Source organism: Ahaetulla prasina, chromosome 1 (assembly GCF_028640845.1).
Source record: "Ahaetulla prasina isolate Xishuangbanna chromosome 1, ASM2864084v1, whole genome shotgun sequence".
NCBI lineage: Eukaryota > Metazoa > Chordata > Lepidosauria > Squamata > Colubridae > Ahaetulla > Ahaetulla prasina.
In genome coordinates, this window is record NC_080539.1 from 88,357,429 (window position 1) to 88,371,290 (window position 13,862).

The following is a 13,862-nucleotide window of genomic DNA, read 5'->3' on the forward strand; positions in this document are numbered from 1 at the left end:
TACTGAGCAAACAGCAACCCAATTTCAGTATTCTAAACAATTTTTTCCCATTCCAAGTAACACGAGTAAGCAATTCAGTAGCAGCAAAAGTCTTTTCTGGGCATAATTTGAGATCTTCTAGATCAGAGATCTCCAAACTTGGCAACTTTAAAACTTGTGGACTTCAGCTCCCAGAATGCCACAGCCAGCATGGGGAAATGGCAGAACATGACTGACTGAAGAATTCTGGAAGTTGAAGTCCAAAAGTATTAGAGTTGCCAATTTGGAGACCTCTGCACTGGATATGTCAGATTCTAAATTTCCAGCCTGCAGGACATTCAGATAAACTGATACCTTATCCATCTGGAGGGCATGGAGCTAGGGAAGACTAAGTTACTTAGGGACCCCATTAAAGCTATTTGGTGATAAAGTAAAGAATACAAAAGAAAGATTGTGCCGCTAAATGGTAACCAAAGAGGCTGAGGACACATGGCTTTCTAAGCAAGCATCATTAAATGGTTGCTTTATAGTTGACCCAGACTATAAACAATTTATAGTCTGGGTCAACTATGGAGCTAATGAAAGGGCAACAGTACGTAATCTAGGCCAAAGAGTCATAGGCAACCATAACCTGGTTCTTTCCTTATCTATTGATCCCTGCTAAGAATTTTTCATTGGAGCACCTACTCAATAGGATTACCAGAGTCTGCTATTGCTTTTATACCACAAGTTTTAGAAAGGATGTTGTTCTTTGTGACTGGAAGAATATCAGTGGTGCAAACAATCTGAAAACACTGGATAGCTGTTCTGTCTTTCTCTTAGATTTCTTCATGGAAGGAAAAAGATATAAGGCACTGTAGGAAGACATAGGCCATTTTGTTTGTACACTTCTCCAAACTTTGGAAGCCATTTTATGAATGTCTGCTATATGGTTTCATAATGTCAGATAGGCTCCTAATCCCTAAAGGCTGTCTGTCTCTGAGATACCTTATGCAAAAGTAGGCATTGTACTACTGGTGTACTGTTCTGCCATGGAATATATGACAGATACAGTATAAAGTGAGTGGCATGAGACTGCAAAATGTGAATGCCTGTTCAAAATAGCAACAACAACAATCGGAAAACGTAAATTTTTGAATATGTACCATGCTTTACATCCATGAAGTGACGTCGATAGGCTATATCTGCCAAGAAGAATAGGTGGCAGAGAGCTATTGCAACCCATCAAACCGTAGAAGAAGAAAAGCGAAGTCTGAATGACTATATGAACCGAAGTACAGAAAAATTGCTGCAGGCTGTGAAAATAGAGAACATTATTAAAGCAAAAGAAACAAAGGCAGAATATCAGGAAAAACAGCTAGATGACAGATTAAATGGATAGAAAACCAAAGCTCTGCATGGACAGCACTTGAAAAACATTGAAGGAAAATGTAATAACAACTTGACATGGGCATTGCTTAAGATGGGAACCATCAAGAAAGAAATGGAAGGTTTAATACTCGCTGCTCAAGAACAAGCACTACAAACTAATGCCATGAAAGCGAAGATACAAAAATCCACTGACAATTCAAACTGCCAACTTTGCAATGACAAAGTTGAAACGATTTCACATTTAATATGTGAATGCAGCAAAGTCACGCAAACTGATTTCAAAACTAGACACGACCGAGTTGCTAAATTAATCCACTGGTCATTATGTAAAAAATATGATTTACCTGTATCCGAAAAGTCATGGGAACACAAAGTGGAAAAAGTTGTCAAAATGAGAAGGTGAAGATCTTGTGTGACTTTTGAATACAGATGGATCATCATTTAGAACACAACATGCCAGATATCACAGTCATCGAAAACCAAAGCATACAATTTATTGATATCACTGTACCAGGAGTCAAAGAAAAAGAACTAGAAAAAGTCACGAAATATCACAATCTGGCTATCGAAACTATATGATTATGGATGAAACATATAACAGTGATATCCATTGTCATCGGGGCACTTGGCATCATGTTCAAGAATTTTACAAAATACATCAAGAAATTAGAGCTTCCTGCAATAACACCAGTGGAACTGCAAAAAACTGCGCTATACGGAACATCATACATTTTAAGAAGATACTTGGTCGATATCTAGGATGCTGGCAGCAACCCGTATCAATCATCAGTGCCAGTTAATAATATTTAATAATAATAATATTGAGAACTAAGTTTCCTTGGAAGGTATAATCTTGTGAGACTTAGCAATGGCAGGGCTGGATATAAAAGTAGGCATGTCTCCTTCTTTATGCCACTTTCCTTTCTCTAAATGCACTTCCTTCATCCAATAAAACTTATAGTGCTATTGTCTGATCCAAATTGCCTCATTATATTTCCTTTCTGGAGGAAAAACTGATATAGAATCTGTAATACTAAGGGCAGAGGCATCAAAATTAGGACATATGAATGGGCCACAATCTGAATTTCTAAATCTATTCAAATTATTGATTTCTTTAAAAGTCTGTTCATGCTTGCGCAAAAGTTCAACTCATCACTTAATCGATGTGAACGTATTCAGTTCAACACATCAGAATGACTCAGCAGTTCAATCTAACTACTTTCTAATTGAACCTTCACAAATCCTGATAGAATTTTAGTAGGAAGCAAAGCAGCATCACATAGGTTTGTGCCCTACTTTGAGGAGAAGGATTTTGATACAGTTTTAACAATGCATTTAAAAAGCAGAAAATCACTTGACTTTATAATTTTCAGAATATGTACCAGCACGAGTTCTGAAACTAGTTCTAGCCATCTTATAACGATGTTTCCAGCTGCTAAAAAGACAGCTCTTCTTCATGAATAGAAAAAGAAAAGTATTAATAAAGAAGACTGGAGCCAGTAAAAGTGCTTGGTTTGTCCTGGTCACTATTGTTATGGAAAAGGTCAAATATGACCTTATGCCTTAATCAGAAGCTTGGCATGCATTGATGAATCCCTCACAAAATTTGGTATGAGTCAATCCTAAAGAGTCAAGCTATGAATAATGATATTTTTGATTAAGGAGAAATATTTCCTTACTATCACTGTTGGATATGTCCTAAAGTATTAAACACATTTTCATGAAATAGTTAGAAGAAAAGAGGCAATTTTTTAATTGCCCTCATCATGCTGTAGCATTTCTATTATTCTAAGAAACATATTTGAGACATTGTTTGAGAATTAAAATAATCCTGTGCGATTCTCATTAGTTGAGGATTAGCTATAGTATATAAAATGGACAACTAATTAGACAATTCACATTTAAACAGCAAAACGTGTATTCTTTCCTGTAAGGAAACAAATAACGTTTTGATAGGCTTTAATTCAGGTACCTTATGTTCATATTACACCAGAACCCATGATTATTTGTGAAACAGGTACTGCGATTAATGGAGGATCAGATTTGGTTGTGCTGTTTTTAAATCAATCTGCTCACAGCATCCTCCAAAATTCTACTAGAGCTCATCAGATGGGGTGTGGTGGCACTGACCCACTGACACCAAGCAGACACCAAGAGAGAGAAGTCTGTAACATTCCTATCATATTTGCAGAATTCAAGTAACTCAGAAAACCAGGTGGCAGCTGAGAAAAATACTATTGCCTAATGCAATTCAGCTCAAAACTCCATGATTGTGAAACAGTTTTTTATGGAAGCTACAGAAGGAACAAAGCAAAGAAGTAAGCCAGAAGACTTTGTGGTGGAGACTGCAGAGGTGATAGATACTGGTCCACAGACAGCATTGTCTACCCACAGCACTTTCACTACATCCTTTATTTTTCCTCTTGTTTTAGGATCTCTGGCTCCAGCATAGGATATGAGTTATTCAATTCCATCAGGTTGTGCTGGACTTTGGTTTTGATCTCCCAAAGGTGCTTGAAAGTGCAAAGGACTTCTACAGCATTTAAAAGCAGCTGTATCTTTTCCTGGGGTTGCAAGGCAGCAGAAATGGCATAATTGATGTGATGTGTATGGTCCAAAACAGATTTTTGGAGACAGAATTTGAAGCACTGCATAACCCTAATATTTAATAAAACCTTATTCATAGTTCATAGTTCCCATCACCAATCTCTTTCCACTTATGACTGTATGACTATAACTTGTTGCTGGCAATCCTTATGATTTATATTGATATATTGACCATCAATTGTGTTGTAAATGTTGTACCTTGATGAACGTATCTTTTCTTTTATGTACACTGAGAGCATATGCACCAAGACAAATTCCTTGTGTGTCCAATCACACTTGGCCAATAATTCTATTCTATTCTATGTTCTTGTATTTGCTACATCTGGAACAAAGATTTTAAGGGAGAATGGAAGTTTTGTCCAGCTTTTATAAACCTAAATTAATGACAGAAACAATTTATGCTTATTAAGAGGAAAATCTTTCACAACAAAAATCGTCTTTATTTAGCATCTATCGACCGAACAATTTTGATGATACAAAAAGTCCAAAGATAATATTTTAGAAGGGAATTTATCTCTGCGCCTGCATATTGCAGTATGTATGTGGTGAGGGGGGGGGTGTGTGCCTAAGTTCGTGGCAAGAGTATTGTTCATGAAAATCCTTTATTATATGAAGCCTATTTTAATTGCTATGAGTCACTATCTTTCTATTTCTGGAAGGCACCTGAAGATCAGCTTCGTCTTCATTGATGCCATTAGCAGAATGCACACATTTAAACAGGACGGAAATGAATACATGGGGGAAAAGAGCATAAGGGTGTGGAGTCCCGGGTGCTTTCTGAGCTTTGTTGTTGTTTTGTTACTTGACTAGATAACATCTTTAGTGGTAGAAGGAAGTGAGGTTTGCTCTCTATTTATATACAGTCGCTTGTCCTGTCAGTGTTAGTGAGAATGTTGGGGATGCTGTTAACCATCAATAGACATGTAATATTTACACGCCATTCAAAAGAGTCAATAAAAAAGGGAAAAAGGAAGCAAATAGGTGAGAACAACTCCTCTCTAGCAATTGATACCTAGCAGGCATTATCACCGGGATGAACATCAGACAATCAAGCAGTACCAATGTCCTAATCAAGGAACTACCAAATGGAACAAATAGTAATCAACACCCTAATCAAAGAATTACCAAGGGGAAACAATGGCAGGGCAAGCTATTGTATATAAACAGAAAACAAACCCTGCTCCCTTCCAGCACCGAAGATGTTACCTAGTTGGGTAGTGGAATTTCTGCAAGCAAACAACCAAGCTCAGAGAGCACTAAGGACTCCACACGTCAACCCTGAGGTACATACATTCTCTTCTGTTGGTAGCGTAAGGATGTGCTGCTGCCTTGAGTTCAGCTTCCATATCCTGTTTAGGATGTGTGCAAAGGAACTGCCTCTCCAGAATAGCTTGCAAAAATGGAAAATAGAGATTGCAAGCATAGGATCTGTTTCCATAGAAATATACGCCTTGAGTTCCTTGTAAACAAGTCCTGATCAATATACCCTTCCCACCCAATACATACCAGCAGCAGGTGCAACCTTGCTGTTCTCATTCATTTCCATCAGGGCATTCAGGCCAGGAAATGACTATATATTCTTTGATTTAACTGAAATGAATTTCCTTTGAGGATGATTACCAGGTGCATACCAAGGTTGTGGATATGACTGTCTCTCTCTGCTTTTATATAAAGCTAAAGTTGAGTTACATCAGGTGTTCTTGGCTTCATGAGGAAGGATATTGCTCAGTATGGGATGCTTAGGGACTTCCTTATTTTCTTCCGTAGTGTGTTCATTCAAATCACAGCACAGCAAGTGCTAATAGCCCCTTAAACTTGCAGGGAACTCCTACAGTAAGGATGTTGGACCCTTAGAACAAAAAAATAAAGATTTTGTAAAGAAATGTGTGCATGAAGGCAGTATTTCAAATCCAAATCTAAGAGCTGAGGTGGCGCAGTGGTTAGAGTGCAATATTGCAGGCTACTTCAGCTGACTGCTAGCTGCAGTTTGGCAGTTTAAATCTCACCAGCTCAAGGTTGACTCAGCCTTCCATCCTTCCGAGGTGGGTAAAATGAAGACGCAGATGGTTGGGGGCAGTGTGCTGATTCTGTAAACCACTTAGAGAGGGCTGTAAAGCACTATGAAGCAGTATATAAATCTAAGTGTTATTGCTATTGCTATTTGTCAAAGCTAATAAAACAGTTACGATGAAAATCTTAGGGAGAAATAATGCTACAATGCCACTTAAAATTGTTTTAAATTGAAATTTTATTATCGTTATTTTGACGTGTATCTGATATATCCTCACCATAGATACCACAACTGAATAAATTTCTTCCAAGAGGACTTGATACAGTTGAAAACCCTGATAATATGTAGTTCTGGTTTAATATGAGAATCTGTGAAAGAAAAACACATTAGTAAATGGTGGATTCTCAGATATTCAAAGATAACTTCCAATGTAATATTTCAACTTTTGTGCCAAACAGTTCTCTGTTACTGAAATGTATAATTTGTATTGCACATATCAGTGTGCAAAGTGCCTAAATAAATACCATATTTTACCATCTCTATGTTTCTTTACATAATATGTATTCAGCTCAAAGTGATGGATAACAACAGAATAGCCTGACTTTAGAATTAGGATTCATAAGCAATGGACTTATATGTTTAAAAACCAGAGATCAAACCTACTGATATGTAATGAGCTCACATTTAGGTCAGACAATAAACAAATGCATTATTTTATTATTTTAATAGTTGATAACTGGGCATCTGCATTATCGTTTTCAAATTACAGCCTATGAAAATGTCACTAAAGACAGAATATGCTGAGCACACTTTGCTTCTGTGGAAAGGCTCCCCTCTGTCCTGTACTGAATGTACTATATTAATAAAAATCAGGCTATTGTTTTTCAAATACTTTCATAATATCTGCAGATATATTTTAATGTGCAGTTAAAACTTCTGAAAAGCACAGACCTATATTGCCGCAAGGAAAATAAGTCTAATTGATTGTCATGGAAACTTAGCCTAAGTGAGGAAAATATTGCAGCCTCGCACTTTCTCTTGGGTGATGCTTCTCAATTTCTCCCTTCCCCTGGATTAAACATGAAACGTATTTCCCCTCGTCAGAATGCAGCGAGCATAGAGAGCGTTTTTCTTGATTTCTGTTCCTTTAAGCAGCTTTCTGCTTTGAAAACTATTATTTTAATCAATTTATTTTATTTTAACTTATTGCTTATTAATTATTTGGCTTACAGCTAGTCCTTTGTGGCAAGAGAATTAACCTCTGTTTTGCTTTGCTCTTATATAGAAACTGTACAGAAGAGAAATCAAACCACCCTTTAAACCTGCAGTGGGTCGGCCAGAGGATACTTTCCATTTTGATCCTGAATTCACATCACGGACTCCAACAGGTACTTAACAAGAAAGCATATCAGTATTATTTTTACATCTGTTTTTAAAACCTTTCAAGCAAAACTATCCATATTATATCTAGAATTTAAGAATTACTTACCATGCTGTCCCTCCCTCCCTTCCTTCCATTTGTATAACCACTCATCTCAAATGGGTGGGTTAATATCAGGAGTGAAATCCAGCAGGCTCTTACAGGTTCTGGAGAACCGGCAGCGGAAATTTTGAGCAGTTCGGAGAACCGGCAAATACCACCTCTGGCTGGCCCCAGAATAGGGTGGGAATGGAGATTTTGCAATATCCTTCCCCTGCCAAGCCCACCAAACCACCCCACCCCACCCCACCAAGCCACACCCACAGAACCGGTAGTAAAATAATTTGGATTTCACCACTGGTTAATATTACCTCTGGATGGTTTACAAGTTTCAAATAATAAAAATATTTAAAAACATAAGACTCGCAACAGTCAATAATTACAAAGCACAAATAGCAATCAATATAAGCAGGAGACAGGCTCTCTCATGCATCGAGGCCCCAAACTCAGGCATACAACCATGTCTCCAGGGCACAAAGGCCATTCCATCTCCAGAAGAATGATACTCCAGAGGGCAGATGCCACAATAAGAAAGTCTGCCTTCCTAGGCGGTCAGTTTGACACTTCTTGGCAGACATGACTCGGGGTATGCCCTTTCTGCTTCACTAGATAGGATAGGTAGAAACAACACAGTACTAATCCTTTGGAAGTGATCGCTATGACTTGATGATTTGCTGTCACTTCCAGAAGAATCTATTACCTTGTACTCACATAGACTCACTGTTGGAATTTTATGGTGTGGCTCAATTAGAGTATTAGAATTAAAATACTGTATAGTATTTTCCACAATTTCTCCCTAATGTTTCTGGATAGCACTTGGAGTGGTCCTTCTGGAAGGACTCTCTCGGGTTCAACACAGTTGCTTCCCATTAATTCTCTCATGTATAACCTACTGGAAAATGCTTTTACATTTAAATTCTGCACTGCCAGAGATCCTCAGATGGGCTTTGCATGCAAAGAATTGTACAAGCAGTTGTGCAGTTTGCTGCTAAAAAAATAAATAAAAGTATGGGTAGTCTGTTTTTAGTAGTTTATTACTACTAATTATTAAGTAGTTTATTATTAATTAATTAACTAATGAATAGAATAGAATAGAATAGAATAGAATAGAATAGAATAGAATAGAATAGAATAGAACAGAATAGAATAGAATAGAATAGAATAGAACATTTTTTTATTGGCCAAGTGTGATTGGAGACACAAGGAATTTGTCTTGGTGCATATGCTCTCATTGTACATAAAAGAAAAGATACCTTCATCAAGGTACAACACTTACAACACTCAATGTTAGTCATAGGGTACAAATTTAACACTTAATGATATATTATATTTAATTAACTAATTATTAAGAAGTTTAGTAGTTTAAAGTAGGGGTGTCCAATCTTGGCAACTTTAACTCCTAGAATTCCCCAGCCAGAACGGGAGTTGAAGTCCACAAGTCTTAAAGTTGCCAAGTTTGGAGACCCCTACTTTAAAGGCTCTTCTTGGCAGAGAGTCATTTGGCTCCTCTTAATTCTCTTTTTTAACAGCTGGTCATACTGTCTCAGTCCATTCAGAGCTGTCGCTCTGGAAATTCTGATGCAGCTTTATGTTGAAGCAAAGATTGGGAAGATATTTCAAATGGAGAAAGGTGCATAACTCCATGTTGAGAATAGCATGGCTGGTTTCTAGCGTGCAAATTGCTTCTTTATAACATTGCTAGGGAAAATAATAGTGAATAATAGAGAAACGATTGGAATCTCCAGATGCCCTGTTCCTTGAGTCATCTCTCTTCTTCAGATTCCCCAGGTGTCCCTCCAAGTGCCAATGCTCACCATCTCTTCAGAGGATTCAGCTTTGTGGCATCCAGTTTGGGGCAGGAACCTGTACAGCAAGAACCACATAAAGTTGCAGTTCATCCAATTGTCCAGGTATGAACTTGGCTGTATAGCTGTTTATACCTCTTTCACTTCATTTGGATGCATTACCGTAGCATAAAGAACATTAAGAAAAACAGCTAGGATTAGAAAAATTGTCTGTCTAACCCAGATTCAAGTCTTCTAAGGAAATACACTGGGGTGACTTTGAGCTAGTCTTTTTTTCTTAATTCACTCTCTATCTCATAGGCTTGTTATAGACTAACATTGGAAGATTATGTATTTCACTTTGAATTCATGGAGGAAAGATGTGATATAAATTTAATAAATAATAATCACCTTTTGTTGGTATCGTCAGCATCTTATGGAAGTGAATTTCTTAGTTTGGCTATGTATTTATGAGCAAATTCTTATATTATCTGAATGTTCACTATTTCAGGTAATGTCTCAGTAGAAATATTCATTGCATCTGAAGCCTACTAAATAGAATCTATTAAATTGATGTTTTATTGTAAGAGTTCAAAATTGTTATAATCTGTAGAAACCCCATTTACAAAAAATGTCAGATTCAGTCCTTTAAATTCAGTCCTAAATACATAAGCAGGGACACCCAAAAAAGCACTTTCATAGTTCACCAGTACTTTATTGTACTTCTCCTGCTATTCCTTTTGCTTGTGCAACATTTAATATTCTCCAGATATTTTAGATAGCACAGGAAGGAGTAATGGCAACAACAGACTGTGGGATTTGTAGTAAAAATCATTGCTCTCTTCTACATAGCAAAACACATATTGTCACTACTCGTACTTTTTCTCCAAGCATTAAGTCAAATAAAATTACTCTTTCTATTTCTAAGAAATAATTTAAGGCTTTTAGTCATTTGAATTGGTTGAATGTGTTTTTCAGTATCTGTTTTTAACTATGCTAGCTTCCGTGACAGCTTTCTGTATTAAAAAAGTAGGATAATAATCTTCTATTTGTTACATATTCTTTTATAATTTAAGTTCTTATGATGTAAGATGGTAGCAGTAAGAAAGAAGAGGAAGGTGTATCATTATCCTGCTCCCCCCACCCACCCCAACTTCCTAGAATTCTCCCTAGGATCTTCTCTGCTCAAGTTGTGTGGCTGTTTATCCAGGTGAAAAAGATTCTTCCTGGCAAGTACAGTATTTTTGGAGTATAAGATGCACCTTTTCCCCCCAAAAAAGAGAGTGAAAATCTTGGTGCGTTTTATACTCCGAATGTAGCCCACACAGCTTCTCAAATGGAGGTTTCAGAGGCTGAAAGAAGCTTCGGAAAAGAAGCCCCCAAACAGAGCTTCAGAAAAGAAGTTCCCAAACAGAGCTTCAGGGGCTTTTTTTCTGAAGTTCTGTTTTGGAGGCTTTCAGAGGCAGAAAAAAGTTTTTTCTGAAACAGAGTTTCAGAGGCAGGGGGGAAAAAAAGCAAGGCACAGAGCTCACAACCAAGGAACCTGTTGCTAAAATTCACCTCTGGAACAGCTGATTGGCGGTATTCCAGGAGGCCAATCCACCTGCCAATCAGCTTTTTTTTTATTTTCCTCCCCCAAAACTAAGGTGCGTCTTATACTCCAGTGCGTCTTATACTCCAAAAAATACAGTAGTTGCTCAAGCAGTTTTGGAGTATGGGCTGATTATAAATTAAATTAGAATAAACAAGAAAAAATTTTTTTCTTCATAACGGCAGCAAAGTAAGGATTTGAGAGAACAGTATCATTGCCGTTTAGTTTCAAATCAAAGATAACACTAATGTGTAAATAGACTGAGAAAATAGAGAAAGAAACAGGGAGGCAGAGAACAGAACCAGACATGAAGTGATCCCAGATAGAATAAACTGCTACTTAAAAGAATATCCTCACAAATCTATCAAACATGTATCTTTAGATACCCCAGTCTTCCAGAGTTTTCCAGACATTGGACCGAGTGGCTTCAGATTTATTTTAAGAGGCTGTTTTCCTTCAGGCCTCTAACAAAAGACTGAATGAGTTCAAACAAAGTGCTAATTTCATTTCCATCTGAATCCCCTCCCCTGCTTCATACTAGAAAAAACTGTAACTGTGTTTTGAGAATATTTGAAATCCTGAGTTACCCAGCAAATATAGAGTTCCCTTAATCCACTACAATTATATTCTAGGAGCTTAAGAATTGATGATACCTACAGTAAAATATAAAACATTAGTAATATCAGTACTATCTAAATTATTAAAAATAACATATACATGTGTCAATTTCTCATGTTTCCAGCATGAAATATTTCATAATGTGGAAAAGAGAATTACCCTATTTCAGTACCAGAAAGTGATCCGCTAAATGAGACCTGAATAAGATTTATATCCACTGAAGGGAAATTGTTCAGACATTACATTACCCACAAGTATATCAGTGATGTGACTAACACCTTTATGTAAACAGTTTCATTTATTTCATAGAAAGATTTAGTTTCCATTATCAACCATTTTTTTACAAAGTGACACAGCTTGTTTCCCCCACTTTTTTGTGTTGTATCAGCAGTAACTTATTGTGTCCTTCCTCTCCAGTCCTAGCTTGCGAAATACAACAAAGGTCAGCAACCAAAAACTCACATTAATAGTGAAAGCTAATATGAGAAGGAGGTTTATTTTCAGTAGTAGAGTATTCCCTTTGTGTGCAAGAGTTCCCAGTCGAGGTTCTCTGAATGCCATGTTGATAGAAAGACAAGATATAAATCATGAACTTCATGATTGTCATCATCATCATCATCATCCACTACATTTCCCAAAAAACTGAAAAATCCCCCAAAGGAATATGACTTGAACATTCAGTGAACAGCCACTGCCAGTCAGTGAATCAATGCTAAATAATAAATGCCCTGAGGAGGGGAAATTACTTTTTTTATTTAATTCCTTTCCTTAAAAAAAACATGGAATTTGCTTTTTCCATACCAGTCCAGCCAGATGGCAGCTTCTATCCTTAGAGATCAGGAAAGTGTCATTGGCTAGCGTGGAAGTTTTAAAAACCACTCTATAACCCATGACAAATAAGTTTCATGTTGTTGCCAAGAAAACTACAGAGATATTTGTATTAAATCATCAGCAATTGAATTCACATTAAAGGAGGTTTAACTTTAATGGAATGTTTATTTTTGGATTAACTGTACTGTATTTTTATACTAATATGGCTATAACTTTACTTCTTCAGATTTATATAAAAGAAATCCAAGCATGCTAAGGATTGTAAGATTAACTGGACAGAATTAAGGCAGCACTTGTTTAATTAACTGGTTCTGTGTAATAAACTAAAGTCTCTGAATTGTTAGAGCTAGAGAGTCTTCAGATGGAGTCAACCGTAAGACTTGTCCTTTTATTGCTACTGTTTTGTTTCCCTCTGTAGCAGTTACATGGGAACAATATTCACTTTACAGATGGCTATGAAATCCGGGAAGACATTGGCATTGGCTCATATTCTGTTTGCAAGAGGTGTATTCACAAAGCCACAGAAGCAGAGTTTGCAGTAAAGGTAAGAAATCACTGTGGTGTGTTTATTTATTTATTTATTTGTCACACAGTATATATAAGCATAAGCATGTAATAACTATACAATATATAAGCATATATATAAGTATGAGTATGTAATAACTATATTAATTGCATAAACGAAAGAAAACAATAGGACAGGAACAGTAGGCACACTTGTGCTCTTATGCACGCCCCTTACAGACCTCTTAGAAATGGGGTGAGGTCAATAGTAGACAGTTTTTGGTTGAAGCTTTGGGGATTTTGGGAAGAGACCACAGGTAGTTTATTCCAAGCATTAATAACTCTGTTACTGAAGTCATATTTTTTGCAATCAAGATTGGAGCGGTTAACATTAAGCTTAAATCTATTGTGTGCTCGTGTATTATTGCAATTGAAGCTGAAGTAGTCTTCGACAGGAAGGACATTGTAATAGATGATTCAGGTTAAACTCAGGTCATGTCGAAGGCGGCGTAGTTCTAAATTTTCTAAACCCAGGATTTCAAGTCTGGTGGCATAAGGTATTTTGTTGTATTCAGAGGAGTGGAGAACTCTTCTTGTAAAATATTTCTGGACACATTCAGTTGTATTGATGTCAGTAATGTGGTATGGTGAGGGTCATCTATAAGGAAATGTCCATCAAGCTTGTACTTGGTGTTTAGGTTCTTTTTTCCAATATGTAAGACTGAGCATTTGCTGGTTGAGATTTGGAGTTGCCAAGTTTTAGACCATTCAGATACAAAGTCAAGGTCTTTATGAAGGGTAGTTGTATTGTTGGTGGTGTTAAATAGTTTGACATCTTCAGCAAAAAGAACACAATTACTTGTAATATGGTCACAGAGGTCATTAATGTATAATATGAAGAGTGTTGGTCCAAGAACTCTGCCTTGGGGAACGCCACTTTTGACAGGAACAGGATTTGAGAGAGCATTGCCAATTTTGACCACTTGTCTGTTTGACAGGAAAGCTGTTATCCAATTGTGGAGGGGTCCTGAAATGCCATAGGATTTTTTTTTTTTTTTGCATTTATATCCCGCCCTTCTCCGAAGA

At 36.9% G+C, this 13,862-nt stretch overlaps 1 protein-coding gene across 1 annotated transcript in view; it reads left to right on the forward strand.

The window, feature by feature from the left end:
* The window catches only part of RPS6KA2 (ribosomal protein S6 kinase A2), a 170,299-nt gene that overhangs the window by 129,173 nt on the left and 27,264 nt on the right, over positions 1–13,862 (forward strand). The window contains exons 12-14 of the mRNA XM_058167946.1: positions 7,254–7,356; positions 9,228–9,358; positions 12,691–12,816. Of these exons, the coding sequence (XP_058023929.1) occupies positions 7,254–7,356; positions 9,228–9,358; positions 12,691–12,816 (360 nt within the window). The remainder of the gene's footprint in view (positions 1–7,253; positions 7,357–9,227; positions 9,359–12,690; positions 12,817–13,862) is intronic.